Source organism: Homalodisca vitripennis, chromosome X, assembly GCF_021130785.1.
Source record: "Homalodisca vitripennis isolate AUS2020 chromosome X, UT_GWSS_2.1, whole genome shotgun sequence".
Lineage (NCBI taxonomy): Eukaryota > Metazoa > Arthropoda > Insecta > Hemiptera > Cicadellidae > Homalodisca > Homalodisca vitripennis.
Window position 1 is genome coordinate 46989610 of NC_060215.1, and position 25544 is coordinate 47015153.

The 25544-nt window shown below is 33.4% G+C and overlaps 1 protein-coding gene across 1 annotated transcript in view; it reads left to right on the top strand.

Moving 5' to 3' along the window:
* The window catches only part of LOC124369435 (alkaline phosphatase, tissue-nonspecific isozyme-like), a 70586-nt gene that overhangs the window by 14368 nt on the left and 30674 nt on the right, over positions 1-25544 (top strand). The window contains exon 3 of the mRNA XM_046827441.1: positions 9109-9283. Within this exon, the coding sequence (XP_046683397.1) occupies positions 9109-9283 (175 nt within the window). The remainder of the gene's footprint in view (positions 1-9108; positions 9284-25544) is intronic.

The window sequence follows — 25544 nt, forward strand, 5'->3', positions numbered from 1 at the left end:
CAGTTTGGTTGTGTCATTGAAGAAAAACTCTTCATAATTCAACTCTCAATCTATTATAAAGCCATGTTTGAATCGTTGATTCGATACCGTACTGAAGATGGAGTAACGGCCTTGAATGTCTTTCTGAGATGTATCAAAATATAATAGAACATTAATTACAACCAACTTGAAAGATTTTTGGTTACGTATATAAGAGTTAATATCTTTCTTTTTAATTAAACTTTTAATTCAAAGCAATTATATATATATATATATATATATATATATATATATATATATATATATATATATATATATATATATATATATAATTAATTTATCGTACCAGCACAACTCATTATATCTAAATTGAAAAATTCAGCAATAGAGATAGTTAAACATTGTCAATGCAGAATGTAAAACAGTGTGATCAGTATTAGTACAGCTATAATATTGCACCACATTAACGACAGCCAAGAACATCTTTTTAAATTAACTGAATATATATTTAGAGCATTAGTATTCATACACTATTAGCTATCTTATTTTACCCCACTAACGAGACTCAGGAAAGTATTATCAAACTAACTTATAATTTATATTGCACCAGATAAAACTACTGTAGCCTACAAAAATACCAGCTTTAAAATAGACTATTTGTCCAAGGATCATATTGTTTATAATGCTTTGTAAAGACATTCAGGAAAGTGTTATTATGGGCTATTTAGTAAATGTATGTTTAGAAAATATAATTTAAAATTAATACTGGTTTGGCAGTTAACGTTGATGGTGAAACGTCAGGAAAATAAGGTATTAATAATGCAAAATTAATTTTAAAATGCAACATCAAGCATTGGTATCGTAGATAACAGATAAATATTTAGTCGATCCTTATGAAAATCTGTGGCTCTAAAATTTTTTCAAAAACTTCATCCTTCTTCTGCAGGTATTCAACAAAATGTATTTAAACATTAATGTAACAGAAAGTTTAAAAAATAAATTACACTTTTCCCTTTATTTAAAAAGAAATCCCAAATTTAGTTACAGGTTATCAATGTATGTTATTTAGTGATTTTATTAATAAACGTTATGCTGAGATTCTATATAACACGCTATCAATTGGATCAAGGAAAAGTCTGAGTTTCAGTCTGGTCTCTTAAAGGAATAAAAACTCCACAACTGAAAAAAATTTTAATTTAACCTGTATAAACATATTTATAAATAAGTCGATTTATACAAGATGCAAAATGTATTGTTTCTTTATGGATTTTACAAGTACATTCAATTTTATTTTTTTTTAACTCTACAGAAATACTCTTCCAGAAATGTAATCGTGCATTTTATGTTGCTTGAATCAGTGCAAATCTATTGTTATACTTTTTTTTTAATAATAGTACATGTGTGTTATACATTGAAGACCACTTTACAAACGAGTTATTGTATCAATACTGAAGATTAACAGTAATATTGTTTCGTAAAACAGTTTTTTCATTAAAACATATTAAACTCACTATACTATTTGCTGAAAATTTTTATTTTTTAACTGTTATCTTTTAAAATTCGGCAAGTGGTTTTCCAAATAGTTTTATATGGCCTTTTACTGCATTTCATGCAACTCAGGAATTACTTAAAATATAGTAGTACCTTTCACTGGTAGTCCATTGCCACACCTTTTAATTTATAGGTTTTTTTCAATGTATCAGGGTTGAAGAAGAGCGTGCATCTTAATATTCGAAACGTGTCGTTGCACTATTTTAAACATATAACGATGTCAAATGGTCAAAATCCCAGTATCCCTGAAAATAATGTTTTCGGCTGAACTGATCAGTTTCAAGATGTAAATACGAAAGAATAAGAGGATATTAAAGATAGGAAGTTTTGAAGTGTAATCGGACATAAGAATTTATAGTAAACATATATATGCATTTTTAGTTATATGAGGTTATGATAACTATACTGAGGGACAAAAAAAGTGGGACACACAATATTTTTCAATCTTTTAATGTTATAATTAACGTAAAAACAAAAACCAAATTGAAAAGTGTTCTTTACACATTTCTGCAACAAACGAAGAACAATGTACAAAGATTTATTCGTAATTACAAGTATATTCCTAAAAAAAACTTAAAATTCAAAAAAAGGAAAAAGAAATTAAATGGTTAGAATGATTTTTTCTTGAACTTGGAGTAGTCCAAAGGCGTTTTAGTATCTTGTGTTCCCTCCTCGGGCTCTGATGACTGCCTGTAGTCTGCGACCGATGCTGTCAATCAAGCCCCGTATCACCTCCTGGTCCAAGTTATTCCACTCCTCCTGCAGGGCCTGGCCAAGCTGTTGCAAAGAGTGTAACTCACCTCGACGATTTCTAATTGCTCTTCCCATGACATCCCAGATGTGTTCTAATGGATCCGGGCTGTGTGCGGGCCATTCCATTACTTCGATTCCAACTTCACGTAAGTAATTTTGAACCACCCTTGCGGTGTGTGGACGAGCATTATCTTGCATCAGCATGAATCCAGGACCCACAAATCCCGCAAAAGCCACTACATGTTCTGACAAAACCTCTTCCACATACATTTCAGCATTTAATGTTCCTCTATTAACAATTACAAGCTCAGTGTGAGCCTCTCTTGAAATTCCTCCTCAAAACATTATGGACCCACCATCAAAACTGTCTCTTGGCGATATTGCACATTGAGCAAACCTCTCTCCAGCCCGTCTCCACACTCTTTCACGACCGTCAGGTGATCTCAGGGAGAACCAAGACTCATCGGTCCACAGCACTGGGCTCCACTGATCTGCGGTCCAATTTACGTGAGTTCGAGCAAACTCCAAACGAGCTCTTCGGTGGCGCGGGAGCAGCCTAGGACCTGTAGCTGGGTGATGAGCTCCAAGTCCCACCTCCTGTAACCTTCTTCTAATTTTTCGTGTTGAAACATTCACTCCACGGGCTCTCATAAGCTCATTACGAACTTCAACAGAAGTTCGGAACCGATTTCGCATACTTACTGACACAACAAAACGATCATCTCTGGCACTTGTTGTTATGTTACGGCCTGATCCCTGCCTCCTTTCATAATTCCCTGTTAATCTAAAGCAAATCACAGCTCTGCTTATGCTGGATCTAGGAAACCTGTGATGTTTTCTACTTCTCGCAATGTTAAGCCACTATCAACTAGAGCAACGGCTCTGGCACAATCTGTTGGTGACAGAGGCATTTTCTGTTGTTGTCTAAGCTGGGAATGACCTGCAGTAATGGATAGATACACAGACTTAGGTAGGCAATGATCACAAAGAGGTTGAAAGTTCACTTCTGAGCTGATAAGGAAGACATTATTTTAGACTCATATTAGCATGATAAGATTAGCAATATTAATAAAGTAAGCAAGATATTTTAGGGTAGATTTGAAGCAGTCATGTGAGGAATCAGCTACAGATAAGAGAAATGTAGAAATATTTAATTTTAAATAAAATATTACACAGTTAAAACAATTTAAAAGCTTGTCCCACTTTTTTTTGTCCCTCAGTGTACATTCAATGTAAAGTTTGATGTAATTATGTTAATTGGGAAGTTACAGAACGTGAGTGGTTTGATTGCTGGATTGAATGGTTGGCAGTCATTGAGTAATAGATTCAGTACAAATTAGAATGATGGAACAACAGCTTGTGTCACTAATGGGTTTGCCGTGGTTTGTGATGAAGACGTTAAGCTGCATGACGCTACAGGTTGTACCATTCGTTTAATAGTGTCCTAACCATGTAACGGCGTACATCCCCGACCTCAATTTGTTTATCTGAGAGTTACCAAGAGTCATACAGTGATAACAAGCCTAGGGACCGGAAGCACTAGGATGTTGGCGTTATCAGTTGCATTCTCTTGTTCATACAGAAGGCGTTTTACCAGCATTATCTCTATTTCTTGGGTGGGATTGGCTTAATTATTTGAATGCCAGAATCTGTATTGATCACATTTTAACCAACGTATAGGCCTAATCCTCACATACAATGATAGATCACTATCGACATAATTTATAGATTCAGTGACGTATATAAAATCGTAATATTTCATACTGTCCAGGGTAAGTAATTTATGGTTAGAAACTGTAAACTATTATGAAAACATAGGTTTTAAATAATTAAAAATTTATTTATTGAAAATATTCATGTATGCAGAAATGATGTATTGTTGACCAAAAGTAAACACTTGTATTTCAAAAAAGTTTTAAAATTAAAAACTGGATAACTTCTGGACGATTTAAATGTATATGTATGTAGGAGAAGAATAAACAAGTTTCAAGTGTACAGGAGCATCCTAAATTTTGTTATGAAATCGGCAAGGGGAAATTGCAATTTCAACAGAATATGGGAGCAAAATTTAACAAACTTGTAGTTTGAAAATCAACGGAAAAATTGAGGTACATGGTAAAAGAAGGGTACAGTTTCCGGTAAAATAGTGTATTGTAGATAATAGAATAACTAAGAACAATTATACTAAAAGCGTAACTATCAGGTCCCATGATGATAACGTCCAAGTAGATGCCAATCTCACAGATGTTGTCCTCTTTGTATCTGAGTGAGTAGTGGACGGTAAAATGTTTGGGGTGGACTTGGTGTTCCAGCTAGAGCGTGTTTTCGAGGAGGCACTCACTTTATAAGGAAAACAAGAACAATATCACGTCTGGAAACATTAAAAAGCAGTTCTTATTTATTGTTCTAGCATAAACTTTGATATTTAACATGGATAATTTTTATCTGTAAATTTCCATTTTTAAGTATATAAGACTCAACTTTGAGGTTATCTTCGTGACAGAACTTAATTGTTGTCGATTTTTGAACACGTGAGTGGTACGTTAAGAATTTATCAAATATGATCCTCTATGCCCGACGTCAATAGTGTGTGTGTGTGTGTGTGTGTGTGTGTGTGTGTGTGTGTGTGTGTGTGTGTGTGTGTGTGTGTGTGTGTGTGTGTGTGTGTGTGTGTGTGTGTGTGTGTGTGTGTGTGTGTGTGTGTGTGTGTGTGTGTGTGTGTGTGTGTGTGTGTGTGTGTGTGTGTGTGTGTGTGTGTGTGTGTGTGTGTGTGTGTGTGTGTGTGTGTGTGTGTGTGTGTGTGTGTGGTGTGTGTGTGTGTGTGTGTGTGTGTGTGTGTGTGTGTGTGTGTGTGTGTGTGTGTGTGTGTGTGTGTGTGTGTGTGTGACAATGTCTCAAACACTTCCATAATTCGTGGCTATTTAGGAATGCTAAAAATTCTCTAACAAGTATGAAACTTGCTCGGCAGCATCCTGAACATAAGCAATATTTTATTTATCTTCAAATATTTTGACTTGAATTTTAGTTTTAGTTCAATACTCTGCTGTAATAGAATTCATGAAATTAAATTATCTACTGCATGTTTTCTTATTTAGCTCATGCAACTCACATTTTGTAAGATCCATTAGCTCAAGGAATTCAAATCCAGTCCAACTAGGCAGCTAGAATTTGCAAAGGAATATATATTTTGTTTTTAACCGACAATTTGTATGAAAATAAATTAAAGTATTAGAGACAAATTAGACTGTTACCTTATCTACTTTGAATTATAACAGATTAAGAGTTAGGCACTAAAGTCCACTCTATAGTTAAATCTGTCGGATTGTATATCCCATCTGGTTTGAGGCCTGAGGGAAGGGGGCATACAGTTGGTAGATTGATAGTTCTTTTCAACTTCGTCAGCCATCTCGAACTTGCAGAGTTTGCAACGTGTAGCCAATTTGTCTCGCCAATGAGTTGGTGGGTGGTTTAAGACTCATTGTGCACATTGAAACTAGGTTATTAACTTTAATACCTACTCTTTTTCATGATTTATTGAGTTTGGAGCTCTCAAAGGATGCATCCAAAAATTTCAACCTCAACTGACTGCATAATATTAAATTTTGCATCTTACATTTCAAAATATATATGTTTTCAGCAAAGGAATTATGGTAAATATTTTGTGTCCAATTGGATTTCCCCTGTAAAAAACAACTTGAAATTAGCAGGATGGTTACTAAAACAGGACTGGTAACTAAAGTGAAACAATGTAGTCCAAAAACTTAATTTATTAATTTTAAATACATTTAATAAAATACATTTTAAATACTGCGTTTCTATAAAAACATAAGGTCTTAACCAAGCTAAGCAAATTTTTTTCCTAAAAACTAAAGCTTAATATTTGTCATTTAAAGGAGCACAAATATATAATTTGAAAACATGTACCAGACACTTGAATGGTTTATTTTAGAAAAACAAGACTGTACAATCACAAACACATATATAAAGTGGCTATTCTGAATACATTTCACTGGGTGGTGCTTGTATACAGGACGGTAGCGAATATTATACCAAATGCTCAGGTTTAGAGCAGGACTACTGCTAGTACTCAATGCTGATCACTCAGCCTCCGAAGCGGTATTAGCTAATGCCTCGTCCGCAACTCAGCTGCCAACACTAGATGATACTGGACAATAGCCACCATTGTCAGGGATGGTTGTGAATGCAGGACTTCTTGCAAGATGGATATTTGGTGTTTCATAATAGCCTAACTATACTTGGATGATTAGCTATACCCGGTGACACGGGTAAAATTAGTAATATTACATTTACTTTCAGAAAAACCTGTTAACGTGTGCTTCATTTATATTATTTATTTTGAAATCTATTATATATTAAATCTAAGATAGGCCTTAGCGTGTTAAAACAGTCAATATGGTGATGCAAGTATGGGGGTGAACTTTCAAATGTTGCATTGAACGTTGCATTGCACAAAATACAAACGTAAGCCAGCGCAAAAAAGTATAGTAATGCAAAAGCAAAAGGCACGATATAAAATGCCTGATACTGAAGCGCTCGCTCCTTTCAATTCCCCCAGCTCTTATGCGTGGAATAAGTGGATATACTACCTGACCTCGCATAGAGCCCGCAGTGATTATCTCGTCCCTCCTATAAAATTCATGTTGCTGCTTCAGAGAACGCCAGTAATGATTCCCTTAAGCAGCCCGTCACTTTATGGCCTAATCCCATTAAGAATTCAGAGATTTGAGATTGCCAACTTCCACGCTAGGCGATCATTTTAGGCGAAAAGACCATTTTACTATCATCAATGGCTCAGAGGCTGGTTATACTAATAATTTGTCTCTTTTGCAGCGTGGAATCACGCAAATCATGAATTCCAATCATTCAATGTCTGAGTGTCAATAAAATCTCTGCGACGCTGTCACATGCAACTCCATTAAACGTAATGTGACGGTGAATCTTGCCGTGTATGGCAGGTCTGTATAGCGCAACAGTCCTCGATACATGCCAGTTGCCTTCAACTGGTATAAATTCTTATTAGGAAGCAATTTGTTTAGAATGACCTTAAAGTGATGATCAACCTGAGATTTCATGAAAGATGCACAATCTTCTTAAGACTGTTGAGGTCTAAACCCTCTCTGAGTTCTAGGCTCGCAGGACTTTAACGGGCAAGGACATTCCGAATCGAAGTGACATGTTCTCAATGAATTTAAATGAAAAACTGCTATAGCGATCTAAGTACTTAGGGCACCTAGTAAATAATGATGTATTATAGCTTAACTAGAACCTACTCACTACTATGGGATTTATGAAGAAAAAACTTTGTCACTAGTGCAAAAGCAAACCTGCTGCAGCAGAATTTTAGGCCATGGGCACATGATTAGACTTTCATTCCAATCGCAGGAATGCAATATATCTCGTTTTCAGTTTCGCAATTTTGTAGGTATCCTCTACAGAAGTAGTACAACGGCCGACCTGTTAACACTTTGTGTTCAACCAGAAACGTCATTCGTATCTCCAACAACCACAGCACTATCCTCAATAGTCAAAGATTAATGGTATGCTATGGAACCGTTCAGTATATAATATGATTTGCTGAGCATGCACATAGGGATAGACCCTTATCACCTGGAAAATAAACAATTATTTCCTTGGTTGTTATACTTAAATTTTCCAAAATGCTTAAATTTCCTTTATTTCTCCTCAGTTTGCCATCCCTACTACAAGGTACTGATTTATACTGACTAGTCACATTTCTCGAACAAAGCGACAATATTTTGTTTCGGTTGGGCGTAATTTTTAGTTTTATTCTAGCTATATACTTAAACAGTCCTTAGAAACCAAAGATGCTGTGCTTTCTCTTTCCTTGGACTCCAAATGGGACAATAGGTTACTTAAACGTCTTTAAATAAATCAATAGCATAGTTATATCTGGCATTCTCACTAACTGTTAATTCAATCTGTAGAGTTTCGCACAGTCTACAAATGTTTGTTGATATATTATATAGTTTTATATTATGAACTGTGGCTTTTCAGCTATTAATCTATTTTAAAAAATTAAAAGAACGCATGGGTTCTTTATTAGCGCGTCTCACTTAATTTGGATGTAATGATATTTACATACCTGGGTATTTTCTTAAATATATTTTGACTCTTGTGATGGTCATAGGTATTATAACATGATTACAAAGTGTATAATGGTTGGGGTTTTGTTACATCAGAAGACACTTAAATAAGAAAGAATAAAAATAAAAATGGTTTGATCAAGCGAGCATTCACTGTTAAAGGATAAGGGTAAAAGTCCATTGTTTAGCTATTTTATTATAATGAATCTAATGTCTCATTAAAGTTAATTATCAGTTGGATGGTGGGAAATTCGAGAAAAATTTGATATTTGAAACTAAGAAACAATATTTTGATAGTCTATTTAATTAACCAGACTTATAATGTTTATGCCATAAAAATAATAATAATGATAACCATATATTCCTCAACCACTGTGTTTATCTTCAATCGAGGCATCCAAATTAAATGAATATAAGTTAAAATATTGGATTATTCTTGTGTTTTTAATTATTTACTTTGGTCTAAAAATTAAAGAATTTCTTTTGATAAACTTATTGATCTCAAATAATTAAAATAAAGAAATTTAATAGATAAACAAATAAATATTTTTCGTCACGACTAGGATGTCTACTTTGCAAACCATAGAAACAATTCATTATATTTTGTGACGAATTGCCTTCTAAATATATGTCAATTAAAATATATTATTTATACAGCCATAACAACCTCAACTAACTGAAACAATATTTATTTCCACAGACGTACAACCTGGATGCTCAGATAGGAGAGTCCAGTGCTTGTGCTACAGCGCTGCTTTGCGGTGTCAAGACTAACTTTGAGACCGTTGGGCTGGACGGCCAAGGGAAGTTTGAGGATTGCTTATCTTCCATACCTTCTAGAGTTGACAGTCTTTTGGCTTGGGCTAACTTCGAGGGTGAGTAGTAGAACATACGTCTACAGTTATATCAATTAACGTCGTTCTAGAACGACAAGCAAAATTCATGCAAGAAATTCTAATCATTACTCAGTCTGTCAGACTGAGTCAGTATTACTCAGTATTACAGTCAGCTTACTTCACCTTTACTGCTGATTGTGTGGAATAGGTGGAAACGTTCTAAGTAAATAGAATAGCTCTTATGGTTAAGGACCATAGTGAAACAATACTCTATTTAATAACTATTGCTTTATTTTAGATGCTTTGTGTAATGCATCTAAGCATCCCATAGTTGGGTGGCACAATTAATTAAGAGCTTCGCTCTTTGATGACAATATTTCACGCGGATATGAGATCTCATTGTAGTTACATTCACTCTGTTCATGCTTTAAAAGTATTCTTGAAGATTAGCCTATGTCAATAAGCACGCAACTACAGGCCCAGGGTTCCAGAAAACCTCTTCTTGGTAACCATTCAATTGAGCAAGTTTCATGTTTTTGAAAAGTCCTCGACCTGTTATTTTTTTTATTCAAACTAATAAGGTATCAATGCAGATACAAATTGGTGAATTTGAGGCCTTGAAGATATATGTTTAATTTGAAAATGAAAATTAAGTTATGAGTCATGCCTATCACTTAAATTAAAATGGAACCCCATTTCCTTGAAAATAAATTAAATTAATACGACAAATAATAGGTTTTATATTAAAACGAACAATTATTCGTAGTTAATTTATATACGCTCCTATTACCAGTCTACACATGTAGACTAGCACAATCTTTTTCCACTGACAAAAGTGCCATACCCCTCTAATAAGCTAAATTTTGCGGCATTCCAAGTGGATTCTAAGTTAAATTACATATATATGTTCTTTATAATTTTTAGAAAATATGTTATTACGGATTTGAGTAAATAACTTTACCTTTTGATTTATCAAAAATTGTAACATTAAAACGCATTTGAAATTCAGCCTATTAAATTTACGGTAGAATGTTTGGAATAAAAATAACTACTAAGGTATCCAACCTGCAAAGCATTAAACCAGGGTAAAAGCCAGAGATGTGACATCTAAATTCACAGTCACGCACGGTAACGTGGATAAATCCCATCCTCACATCTGCCCGTGCGGGAGATTCTGCCGTCGTCTAATCGAAATATGTATTATCAAACAGTAATAGAAACGGAGATCAACACTTAAACAAAAAGTTTAAATAAATAGTTGATAAGTAAAAATGTCTTTGGTTGCGAGCGTAATTCAATATACACAGGTTTACTAAGTAATAAATAAGACCAATGTTAGTAAATAATTTCAAGAAATCTAAACGCTAAATATTGTTCAAACAATTTTTTAACTAAATCAAGTTATTTTTGTCCACAAATTAATTTTCTAATCATGCTTAAAACTAAACTATATAAACTGTTGAGGGTCTCGAGGAGATCATTTAACATTTTTTTGGCCGAAGTAAGAGAAGCTTCTCCTCCCCTCCTGAAGTTGATGGACATGGCGGTTGCTGCACTAGGACACTTACTCTCTATGCAACAATCTATCACATAGGTATTACGGCTCTCCAACTGCCAAGACCTTGCGAGTCATGCAGTTGGGCAAAGATCTGCATGGGTATCATTCCCGCCTCACTGCGATAGGAGGACACATGGCTAAAACTCCTCAGAGAAAACACAAACGGATTTCTGTGTTCGCAACTTTTTGAATTCTGAACGTCCTCCCCAACATGTTGTTACCGTAAGCAGGGTAAAATACTGACATAATCAAAACCTTCAGCTTGAAAGAACCCCAAGCTTCTGAATCTGTTCATACTCCTCAGCCTGCTTAAAACTTTCTGGATAGTGTGCGTGATATGGTCTATACATGAGACCGTAGAATTTCCTGTAGTTCAATGTCACCAAGAGTCTTCACGTGGAGGATACTGGATTGTTCTATTTTAAGTCTGAGATAATTTCCGGCCGGCCATCTTATAACGATTCATGGTTAGCATTGATGAGGGAAATAGCCACCTTTGTCAAGGAAGGTACTTGTACGACTGGTGCAGCTGGCAATCATCTGATTAATTGTAGACCGCGCAGTTCTGCCCACAACTGGGGAAGTCATATGTAAACAGAGTTACACATTTGGCATAATTTTGACACATAGTTTTATTGTAACTAAGAACTGTTATAAATGTAATATAACTGTAATAATGATAATACTGATGATAATAATATCATAATAATATCTGAAGATTAATTCCAACATCTGTTTGCCAATGCAATATGACTTCAAAGGGGGAAAGATTTTAAATTATAAAGTCAAGATATAAGTAAAATTCATCACCTTAAATTTTCATTAGTAAATTGGTTCCTTCTGTACTTAAAAATATAAAACACCAGTTTATATATTCTAGTGTTTAATAATAAAGCATTATATGTTTACTGGAAAACACGACCGAACCTCCAAAGATTGTTGTCAAGTTAATTACACTATTTTAGTAAACCTTAGCGAAGTTAAAATTCGATAACGATTTTTTTGCCGATTAATTACATATATATATATATATATATATATATATATATATATATATATATATATATATATATCTGATAACCAGCTGTACTTTTGTACTCGTTAAAGTAATTATAATACTAAGCTGAAAACATTTATCACTTAATTGTATAAGATTTTCTTGGCCATCAACCATCTGCTGGAATTGATAGTTTAAAGACTATTTGCAACCGATGCAGGCTGGCAAACTGGGCATATCATAATAACTTTAACGATAACTATTACAAAATGCCGAAAAACATTCTTCTAACGCGTTACTTTGCCTCTATCTAGTGTTAAAAATTGCTATGACTTTGAAGTAAAGCCAGAAATAAGTAAACGTCAGCTGTATTGAAGCTGGCCACTGTCTCCTAGCAGTAGGCAATTTGTCTGCCGTAGAACCTTGGTTTTTGTCAACTATAAATGTTGTGGAGATTGCATAACCTATAAATTATAACGTATTAAAAAATAATAATAAAATACGTTCAAAGGTCACTCACAATACACACTTACTCATTTTTACTCATACACACAACTAGATATGCAAAAAATCATAGCTTCCTGTACGATATAATCTACAGTTGTGAAATATCTACTGATATGAAACATTTGTGAAATAAAGGTTCCAGTGTAGTGATCTTAGATAGGTTAGAAATAGGCTGTGACAATACACTTTTTAAACAGCTTTTATTTCTTTTAAACTGTTGATTGCTGTAAACATTAAGAACACAGCTATGACCAGTAAGTATGGAGCACCGGATAGCTCAAAGTCGTTCTATGATGAGACATGACACATATATGAGTTATCGAGCCTTATTTCTTTGAAAATAAAAACGGTGAAACAGTCGCTGTGAATAAAGAATGCACTTTAAAGAAGTCATTCAGGACTTTTAGTTCTATAATAACAATAGTTTGTATGAAAACTTACGTCTTTTTTTCCCGAGCGTATGGATTGACTACACTCATGGTGGGAGTGCCAAGAACTAATGTACAAGGATTATTCTAAGGACATCTCAAGTCACGTTATTTTGTTATATGAAGTAGCATGCCTGGTTTCAGAATCTAACTGCTATGAGTTTTGGCTTAAGAAAGGGTTAAAAACATGCCTAGATGTGAGTGAAGAACTCCCATAGTGTTTTACACAATACATCCCGCAAATAAAAATGACGTAACTATGTCATAAAACCCGACTAGTAAACTAAATTGTGAATATTATTCATTACAACTTTCTTTTATATTGTTAATGTTTTAACTGGATAGCCCTGTGTATATTATATGTGATTCCTTCGGCATAATCTAGAACCAAGGGACGTGTATGTTAAAACTATTATATTATGTTAAAAGATACATAATAATAATAATTAATAGTTATATTTTTTATTTTAAGTTATTGTATTAATCAACATAAATAGAACAGTAGAATCATCAATACTATAGTACAGTTTAACCCTTTGAGCATCACGTGATGATGTGGTTTGTCTATTCGGGAAGTACGAACGGTCTGTAACATCATCACTCGGCACTAGATAATTTATACCGATTTTTTTCATTTTCGTTAAAATATGCAATATAAATAAGCATACAGGACTACTGAATGAAAGAGCTATTCCATATGGGTAGTAGGATTACAAACCTGAGCAATAGTTTCAATCACAGATATTAAACGTCTTAATCTAAATTGTGTAAAAAATTTAAGTACGTTTTATACATCAAAATAATATTTAGAAGAAAATATAAAATATTGAATATAAAAAATTATTTAATCCTACGTTAATTTAAATTGTTGTTATTCATTACACAATTCTAAAAATAATAATACTTCTCAGGGACTATAAACCTTTCTCGAAACCTTTTAAAGTCCTGTGAAAGCAATCAGGTTAGAGGAAAGAGCCGTCCTGTTTATAACCTGTCTCATAGGAAATGTATCTTGGCTTATTACAATATATCATATTATATTTAAAGACAATTATTGAGGCTGTGGTTTAGGCACAGAGGAGTCTATATTTCGCCTCTGTAAGTTAGGCATTTTTAATTTCATATAGTAGCGTGTTAAACATTTAAATGGTAAGTGTTAATATATTTTTTCACTTTATTTAAGCACTAATTTTATCTGCATATAGGAGACTGTACGGAGACTTGTTCTGTAGTTTGTTTTTAGTGTGAATTGATAGAAAGGTCGATAAATAATTATGAGATTATCTTTCCCACGAAAGAATGAACAATCTGGAGTGGATTTAAGGACAGAAATGGGTAAAACATAGATAAATACAAACTGGTTGGTTTAAACAACTTGGCCCATTTGACTATTTATAAATAAAACCCGTTTTTAGAGTTAAGAAACTTTTTAAAACAAAACTATAATTTGATTAGTCATGTGGATTTGTATTGCAATGCTGAATTATTCTTATCAATATCAACATAAATGATACTAAGAATGATTTAGTACTGAATAACGATATAATCTAAAATTAAGTAAGGGTCAAATAATGTACATCAGAAGTACACATGGTATGTCAGAATAGTGATATCTGTAACTCAACGGCATATATGATTATAAAATAACAAAGTTTTCATTTTTCATTTTTACTGCAAGTAAAATCGTAGTAGAAATAAAAGTAAGGTAAACGAAAATTTATAAAATAACTTAGTATTGAGTATGGAGACCTCAAAAGCAAATAACAATACCGTGACTCAGATGAAAACTAAACTGATTTAACCCTTTCAGCCCCAGAAGTCTAAATTAATATGAAAGAAATTAATATCCTGATCCGCCATACTCACATACATAACATATAAATATACATATAAATAAATAATATTTAGATATTGATGAAGAATTCAAATTATGGTATGCTAGTCTTTTTTAAATAGGAGCAATTGCTCACCTCAATGGTGAGTGCACAATTTCAATATAACAGAAAAACTACGAGAGTGTAATTTATTCGCTGGCGACGAATGAAAACTTGTTAATTATAACTTGTTCTACGTACCCGATTCAGTACAACCCGTGATGTTTAAAGCGCTGTGGAAGTTATTTACTAAATTGAAAAATACATACACCACGAAAGTTTGTGTCGTAATTGCCAATCGAGTTAAAAACTACAGCACATGTCCTAGTTTGGTGAATGGGCTCGCAGAATAGTTTGAGACAGGTGCGGTTCCGACACTTAGTTGGATTACTCACAAGCCTTTGACTTTATAGATAGTTTAATTCTAGAGAGTGAGTTGTTTGATTTCCATGACCTGTTTCCGGGATCAGTAATGTTATTACTATAGACATCCCATAGGAAAGAGACATTTCTGGAACTTTTAGAGCTAATTTAACTTATGTTGCGGCATCTTAACCCCCTTGCCGGTATCTTGTCGACGATAACAAGTCTCATATTTCAGATTAGACCCCGTAACCGCATTCGTAGGAGTATTTTTTTTTTTTTTTTTTTTTTTTTTTTTGTATATCGTTTTTAATACATGTAAAGTACATTAGTCTATTTTTCCTTCAGATCTCCTTCAAACCTGTTACCTACACAATAGAGGTTGCAGCCTTTTTAAAATTCCACGTAGTAATCGACATTCTTCGTCAACTTTACGTGATATGGAACCCATGTGTTTCAGTACATTACGAATTTATTGTATCCCAAGTTTGGTTAAATTTACACATGGTATATAACCTGGTCTATACATTCCATAAAGTAACATTTATTATTGGTGCTTTTTATTTTTTTACAACAAGACAAAAAACTACTTTAAGAACAACCTGTTACTACCTTTTTATTAATGGATATATTGAGCACTGGAGTAATTGCAAATAAACACAACAGATCAGGGAAACCTACGACAATAAAACTTATATCCATTCACTTTTATAAGACAAGTATTTCACAATAATTATTTAATGTTGGTTTTTGCAACTGGTTTTTGTTTTTAATTCGAGTACCATAATCTAAATAAACGGGTTAGTTCATCTCTACTGAAAATGAAAGTGATTAGCACCTTGCCCCTAGCCTACCACACTGTACTTGATTTTGTAAGGGATAGCCCATATTGATGTTTTACTTAATACTTGCACCATGTGCTGATTGTTACATGAATAACGTTTTTTTTTTTTTGTTTTTTTTGATAAATGTAATTATAGGTGGTTGGTTTACTAAAGGATATCTCTGATAAAGAAACAGTTTACTGAAATTTAATAATACATTTATTGTAAAATACTTCTCTATATAATTGTTAATAGTACCAGTTATAGTTTAAAAATTGACAAAAGACCTAAATCCAATTATCTGTCTGTTAAATTTTAATATACTAATCTTGTATTGATTACTTTGGAAGTGTTGTTACTATTTTAATATGTAATGTGTGCTAAAAATATTTGTAATTTTGAACTATTGAGTCACTTTCTATTTAAATCTATTTGAAATGTTGAACTCTAAGCAGACTATGTCCGGAGATTTCTAAATGTTCTTTTCAGTTTATTTATTTATACAAATGAAATTGTATGTTTTCTATTATAAAACATGATTAAATCTAAGAAATTCCTGTACATCTGTTTATTTCACATTAGTTTTTCCCTTACGCTTATAAATTACAGACAATAATATATAAAAACTGCATTTATTTCTTTATCCAGATAATATGTTCATGTAGTACTGGTGATTTCTTGAAAAAATAAATGAACTTTGATTTATTGTATTGGTTATAAATCATACATCATTTGTTACATCAGGCAATTTACTTCTCGGCCTCGGCCAAAGTGCGGAAGCCTTCGCATCTCCTAATACCTCTCGTAACCGAGCAACGAAATATTTAATTAAAGTATTTAAAGTACTGGAAACATAACCTGCAACGGCAGTGAATCCACTTCCTCATCACCAGCAATCCTGTCCTTGCAATCAGTCCGCCTGCCCTGCCGTTGGTGGTGGTTCGGTGGTTCGGAAGTCACATTTAATCCGTCGGTCCCCAGATTAAGTGTTAGAGAGGGCTTCTTAGCCCTAACTTTGTCTGGTAAAATAAGAAATCCTAACCAGTGTGGGGTGCCGCATTAAAACCTTATGTGAGTTCGTGGTTTTACATCGGCATCGTATAAAATTCAGTAAATAATCGATGTCCTATGTAATTTTCAAGCTATGCAGACCAAATATTAATATTAATCTCTAGGCTAGAAGCAACATCGTACAATTAATAAATACTATTGAAGACAAACTGGAATACTTGTATTATTAATATACAAGAACTAAAAAGGTCTTATTATGTTCCAAAAAATACTATTTATTTAGTTTTTTCTAATTAACTTTTGATTTTGTGGTCAAATAAAGCTTTTCTCTGCCGTGAATAAATCACCTTAAAATATGTTACCTATTAATTTGATTAGTTACTTTCATGGCTGCTGTCATCAAATCCATGATTATTAATGTCTAATATCAATAAATCAAGACAATAGAAATGTGTCCATATTGAAATTATAAGTATCAACAAAATAAATCAAATGTTATAATAAATCTGAATTAACTTCAAACTTTCCCCTGAGACATTAAGTAGTGTTTCTTACGATACAATTTATCTGAAATCAGAATGAGTAAAGCTACTTATTGAAACCTTTTTCTAAAACCAGTTGGAACTCTTCATACAATATTATTTTGTTATCCTTTTTACGATAAACCCACCTACATAGTACAGAACATTGTTTTTAAAATAAGCTTCATCGTTGTTCACAGAGAAACGAAACGTTTCATCTTAAAGGACTTCATTTTCTGTATTAGATTGATTATTAATCCCAACAGATTTTTAAAGGATGGACTCTATTCAGAAACTACAGTTTAATGAGAGCTTGATTAACATTAAGGGTATTATTATAGCCACCTCTGGATCCAATACTGAAAAAGTTAACTGTGGATGATTCTGAAAAGCTTTATGAGTTTCAACACAAATAAAGTTTAACCTATCGATAAGTATTATAATGGAGAGTTTAAACAAGTTTATGTTGTTAGAAATGTCAGTGTAAATGTTTATCTGGAATGATTTAAAACTCATGCATTTAAAATACTTTTAACCTTCATAACTATTCATAACTGTTTTTTAATATCTCCTTAGAAGTTTAGATTGTTTTTCTTTTTCTGTTCCTTAAAATGTTCACCCAAAGTAACCCTCAGGTTTGAATAATCAAAAAGCTGTCATGAATCATTTATTTGCTAATTTTTGTCTCCATTGGTATGCAATCACAAGATTCATGTAGCTAATCTTTTCATACGGTACGCTTTTAGCATTATACATGTAAAGTTTGTTTTACGCCGTTCAGTTAAAAATAAGTTTTCAGGCATTAGCCAGGCGATTACAACCAGTTTTTCTACAGCCGATATATATGCTCTTCATCCAATAGTAATTTTAATGGATGATGAATTAACGCCACTGGAAACTGAAAAGTACGCCCGTACCCAATCCTAACAATATATTTAATTCTGGGTGATGTTAATATATTTGGTACTTTTGTATTGTGGACTAGAAAGTATCACAACTTAGTTGTAAAATATAGAGTATATAAAATCAACATTGTATCAATTATATTACACCTCTGTTGCTCATCTTGCTTGTAGAAAGACTATAGGACCAAACCTCGAGTGATGGTATTTGATTTAATAAATATATACATAATAAATACCTGGAAGGTATAAGGAATTATTGCTAATATTGAAAGTGCAACCATTGTGGTCATCATGAGAGACAGACTATATGCGGACAACTGTATAACATTGTAACAGTATATCAAATTGTAAATATTTATCACTAAAATAAGGTTATCGCGATCTGAGATTAATCCTTAATCATGCATTACCCTAAACAATATTTGATCATTTATTTGGATGTTAAGATTATTTTAATTCCATTTTCAATACTAGTAGAGGTTTTGTAAGCAAATGATTTTTTGCTGTTTGAATTGGATTCTTTGTCGTTTTTTTCAAATACACTATTGCACTGAACTATAATACAAGCTATTGGTAAGCTAAATATATTAAACTAAAATTGTTACGAGTACATCTAAATTTAATACGAATACGACTTCTTAGAAAAGCAGTTTATAGTATATAGTAATCAGCACTCAATTGCCTCCACTGGATATCAGGTTTCTTGTTCTTCATCTTGTATATAAAATTCTACAAAACTTAATTCTAAGTTATGTAATAAAATTTAGACTCTAGTTTGTAAAGCGTAGGATGTTTATAACACATTGGTTATTATTAATTTAAACCAATAAACAGTTTGGTCAGCTATTTATAAACAAAATCTCAGTTGACAATCACTATTCAGTTATCTCATTGAGGGTATTTAGGCAGTTAAGCAATAAGCAAGCACGAAGATATCCGAGCGCTTACGAACGATCACGAGGTCTCAGATGTTAGACATTTCTGACATTCCTATAAGCGTTGCTGTTTTGCTGCTGAATGGATTATTTATATAATTGCTCAAAAAGCTTTTCAATTATTTTAGTGAAATATTTTGACACATATTTATTCAAGTACGGAGAATGGAGAAGGAAAGATAAAATCTGGTAACTATGGAAAAATTAGCATTTTATATGTTTTTTCGAAGTAATGAACTCGTCCAATGTCTGACTTTAGTTAGCAGTCTTTGTAAATGCTGCACAATGTTATATGACATTTCATACGTATATCTATTCACCATAAGTATATCTTGGGTATTTGAAGTATAGTTTTAAGAAAACATAATAACTATCTTTTCCTACCTGTAAACACTTTATTTTTCAATATTTTCTTAAAAGGAATGTACCTAAAATTGCATTTGAGGAATATGCTAATTTTTAACTGAAAATTTAAAATATTTCGTGCAACCATTACTTATAATTTCCACTCGAATGTTTTCAACACAATATCGTTTAAAAAGTTGATAATGTGTGATAATAATTACACTATTATTCAGTATAACATTAATTTAAACTACCTCTATTAATAGATAATTTAATAGAAGTTTTTCCTGTATAAACTATCGGTAAAAATGCAGTGAAAATATAACAGGAGTGGCCAGTACACATATTGTAACATGTTTAACACACCGTCAACGGCATTCACCGCACACCGACACTGCTCACATTACACTCCTACCTGTCAGTCTTACACAGTGCAGCCCCGCAGTGATATTTGGAAGGTTATTCAATAACAAAGCTTTCAGTACACTGAAAGATTTGTATTTTCATTCCTGTCCGGGCCCTATTTTAGTATGGAATCCTCCCGCTTTTTGAGCACAAATGTTTGCATTATGGATTTTAATAAAAGTAATTGTCTACTGCATCAAAAAAATTATTGTATTGCATAGCAAACGCCAAAAAATGCATCCATATTTATTCCAACTTTAAATAAAAATACTGATCCATACTCATGTTAACTTACAATCTGTGTCTCATGTACTCATGTACATCATTCACACGTCAAGGTTTCACGCGAGTTGTTCATCAAGTAATTGTCCATGCGCAACGGTCCGCCGCAAACTCGTCCACCGACCGAGTAATTCGCTGCGTACACAAAAAGGCGTTTCAGACAAGCTTTGAATTGCGATGAATTGGTGACATTTTTTGCTCTCATTGAGGCCAATATTACTCTGGTAGGAACCTGTGAGAGGAAACACTCGATTGCAATTTTTCTGTGTTGATGTATTATGTAAAACAATAGTAAATAGCATAATTGTGAATTTACTTACCCCCAATACAATTCTACCAATTCTAGCTCACTTATTTTTTTCTATAGAGCTCTGATTGCTTTTTGGAAAATAAATTATCTCTCATGATTACATTTAACATTGCTGCATAAATGCTTGAAGTAACTTTCAAGTACAAAATGATTTACTCTTTATGTTGTATAAGAACATATAATTCAACATCAATCCACGATTAGGTACCTCAGGAATTTGGTGGTGTCTGCGTCCTTTAGGAGGGTATCATTTACAATTACATCAGGAGAACATGATTTTTCTTGCTACCTAAGGCATAAGTGATACATCAAACTTATTATACAGGGCGTTTTAAAATTACGTTAAAACATCTAAACAAATGATTAATCATGCTATATCAAAAAGAAAGTTCTTGAAAGCATATGTCCTAAAATACTACGTTTTCGGTCTGTATGTCTGTTTTTTTACGTTAAATATCAAAACACAATAGTTTCTTAAGCTATAGGATTGTAACTTTTCATAACTATTTTTATGTTGTAGACGTATTATTTTGCAAAATATTAATAAAGTATTTTACTAGTTAAAAATGGCGGCCAAATAAAACTTGATGCAAAATTTCATGAAAACCGTAGTAGATACGACAAAATTATAAGAAACATAAAAATAGGCTGTTAAGTTATAAAAGGTTTTTAACCTCATTTGTTATGATCGTTTCACAAATAACGGAGGAATTAGATTTGTGTTAACAATATAATTTTACAATTTAACGCCAACCTCTCCAGAGAGGATCAATGTAGGATAATTTATTTGGCTAGAAACGGCGTAGAAGTGTTTTATTAGTCATTGTGTTTCTATTGAATAGAACCTATACCTTGACTTGTCACAAGATAGTGGTTGCAATTTGAAAATTTAAAGTTACTCTCTCCTTAAAGTTACGCCCCTTTGAAAAGGGGGTTACATTTTTTCACCCTCAAGAAAATTAATTTAATAAGTATGGTGAAGTTCGTACATTTATATCTTAATCGGTTTGGAATATATCCAGGCGTATCAGGACTTAATTTACTCCCTACACACACACACACACACACACACACACACACACACACACACACACACACACACACACACGCACACGCACGCACACGCACACGCACACACGCACACACACACACACACACGCACGCACGCACGTGTGTGTGTGTGTTTTTATATATTAAGCGTATATATATATAAACGCTTTCACTTTTTTACGGGATTGCAACTTTTTATATAACTTTAGTTGGTCTAAATTCACTATGTATATCTCAACATTTATATTTGAAATTTTCCAGATTCAGTCCTTCAGTCTTGGCTTGTATGGGGATGCCGTAGGCAAGCGGTGTATGACGTCACACTGGATCTGTGATACAGATAATGTAGGTCCAAATACTGTCCACATCACTTATTACTAATACCATTGACCGTGTATTGCATCGATACTCCCCCTTATTTCGTTTGATAAGATTCTCGTGCAAACCAGTGACTCACGAGGGTGGAAAAATAAGACTTAAAAGGAGGTCGGCCTCTCCTTTAAACAACAGTTAACGAGAATAATGTTTCTTTATTGGAAAAACAACAATTAGTCAATGCTAAATAACACGCGGTCATTCATTTACCATTTACCAGATATGCAGGGTCAGACATGCACTCATAGGTTTTGTCGACAAAACAACAAAGCGCCTCCCTTTTATCATACAAATCTCCAACAATCCTATTGACGAGGCTCACTATACAGGCTTGTGTGGGTAAACCCAGTCTCAGAACAAATTTTTCGTTGCATAAAACGTTGTGTTTCACCAACAAACTCTTAAATTGGTTTTGAAATATTTATTTATAGATTTTTCTGTAGATTGAAGGTATTTACATTAACCTTCAGTTTTTCGCCAATAGGCAATATACTATTTAAGACTTAAAATAGCACTTATTATTTTTAAATTTTAAGGGATACTTCCTATGAATTACTTCTGTATAAATATGTAGAGAACGTTGTTTAAATAGCCACGCTCACAAATTTTTTATATATATATATATATATATATATATATATATATATATATATATATATATATATATGAGCAGTTTCTGTAAAGGGAAATCGTGGAGTCAACGGAAATATGTCTCAAACGTAAGAGAACCTGGGGTTGTAGTAAAACACTGTCATAAAATCCGGGATACTGAGGAATTTATTATAATTATTCTCTACATATTTGCTTTCTTTAAGATCGACTGTGGGCTTTATCATTAATAAGTTTTCAATATTTTGTTATTTCACTTGAATTTTTAATTGACACTGAAATGTTATAAATAGGCTTTATATTAATGAAGTTTCTGTAACTCTGTTTGTACATTTGGAAGTGTTTATAAATTAATTGTAATTTGATCCATTTAAAACTGGAGAAAAAAATAGGCTTCCTTCAGAGATAATGCTAAATCCAGTTTCATTTATTTGTGGATTTAATGTTTTAAAAGGTTTTACGAGGCCGTAATTGTTTATGTGAAAAGTAAAATTTCATTCCAAATATGTTACATTCTTGTCGGAGCTTTTTGCTCTAAAATGATCCTCTGTGGAGAGATTGGTGTTAAAAATCTATAACTTTAAAGAGGGTTTAAGTGTGGTGTAAGTCTCATGTTATAAGCATGTCTTGATCATTTTACCGACGGTCAGCTTCACTTTCCACTTTTGAGATTATCATTTCGACCACCAACACAAATGTGTCAAAGATATATATATATTCACTTCGAGTGTATAAAAGCAGAATTGCTCTGTTATATCAATTATTAGACTTCTTGATACAAAGTTCCTTTAATATTTCGGCTTTTTGCCGTTTTCAAAAAGGTATAATAAGGTATAATACAAAATAACAACACTTTTTGAAAACGGCAAAAAGCCGAAATATTACGGGAACTTTGTATCAAGAAGTCTAATAATTGATATATATATATATATATATATATATATATATATATATATATACATACTTCTTAATTGCTATTTTTTAAACTGACTATTAACCGAGTTTGGGAATTCATATACCTCAAGAGACAAAATGACTTTTAGTATCTAATACGAAATATTGTGTACATGTAATCTTCGTGATAACGTTGATTTTACCTCCAGTACAATAAAGTATCAACGTTTCTATTAGAAGAGCGATCTATCGTTAGATTGTAATCTGACGATCTGGTTTTGTGGATTGGAATTGAGTTTGACAGCCGAAATTCCAAGTGCTTTTCAACTGAATAAGGTAATTTTAAAGTGTCTTATCATAGGTATTGTTTTGTCAATTTTTCGCAAACCCATTCCTTTTAATTCTTATAACATCTAGTCTTATAAAATATTTCTTATTATTTTATGTTTGAACCTTGCTTCGAGTAATATGCAGTTCATAGTCCTAACAATTCACACTGAACAGAGGAGTCAGTAATCGTTTTAATGATCATTGCCACACACATCGTCTTTATGCGAATCGTGGGATGATGACAGCTCATGCTAAGTGGCATAATCTATGGTCGAGGTCACGGATACGCGATTTCCTTTCTTTTCGACGCGATTTGCGGACACATTTACACAGCCGGAGGATTCCGCCTTGTAAACTATGGTTCGTAATCTAATGAAGTAGTGAAGTTGACTCGATTGAATGGACCATCAGCATTTTCATTTGCACGGAAGCTCCGCTTCACTTGCCCAGATCCCCAGGGGTTCATAATATTTATGAGTACATGGATGGCGACCACGTAGTTACCCGAGCTGAGTATGTCACTACTTCCACTTACTTGTGACATGGTCCCTTCTTTGAATCTTCATAGTACTTCCATTTGAAATGAGACTATACTCTTCCTTCTATTGTTGACCGACCTTTGACTACCATTTTCTATTTCAGACACTGGAACTCTCCAGTAGTCTTTCATCATATTCTTTCTTTATTCTCCTTAATCTTGATCGACTGTTCCAGTACGTTTCATACTGGTAGTGCTTAAGTTGACGCTGGTAGCCCTATCTGGTGTTAATGAGAACTGATGTGAGCTTGCTTTGCCAAAGCGTTATTCATGTGCTCGTTCAGAGGCCAGCCACTGCAATTCTTAGTCAGGGAGTGAAAAGTGAACAAAAGCGTGGGGGTGACTGTTACTTATCAGACCAGGACTATCTGGCGCGATTCCCCGGCTCTATCAAACAAGGAAGCATTAGGCTCTGGGGATCTGGGGTAAGGGTGCCTGATATCCCACGGTCTGCCAGTTATCCGAGGACATGCCCGTTCCTTTTTCTCCGCTTTCCCACTGCTCACGATGCGCTGGTGCACCTATTTTTATGAACACCCTATTCTTAGGGCAATATCAGTGCGTAATAACAAGGAATCATAATGATTCAGAGAAAAAACGCCAGCTATCCGACAGAAAGCAAGATTTAAGCAAAGCCGAGGAATTTCGAATGAATGCAAAACGAAACCAAGAATACTTTTATTCCAATATTTCTAATAGTGTGCAATGGAACTAAGGCGAGGAATGAAACTATTTTGTTGGTACTTGCAAATTGTGTCCAAGCTAAACATTTCCCCAGAAAGACAAGCCTTTATGATCAGAAACAAATTTTGGTTCATATTAAACTCACCCAAAGGTATAATCTTCTGCCGTGATCTAATGGAATTCAATGAAGACGAAATTAAAGAGGAGTTACAGGACTCAATGGTAACTGACATGGTCAGGATTGTTTGGACCGAAAGTGGGGTAAAAATAGCTACCCCTGATTCCAGATTCGAAAATTAAGGTTACGAAGGAGAACGATGCAATAACGAGGGAAAACATCCAACGTCTTCAAGAGAACGTTGAATCAACAAGGGAAAGAGAAAAATAATGACCCTTTGCAAAATTTCATTAAACGAAGCTCCTAGAGTACAGGAAGAGGGTCTCCTCAGCTCCTAAAACAGGAGTGTCCTACTCTGAAGACCTGTTGGCACCTGTCCAGCCTGCTCAATACACCCCACATATAGCCTTGGATGGTATAGTGAAGCAAACCAGAGC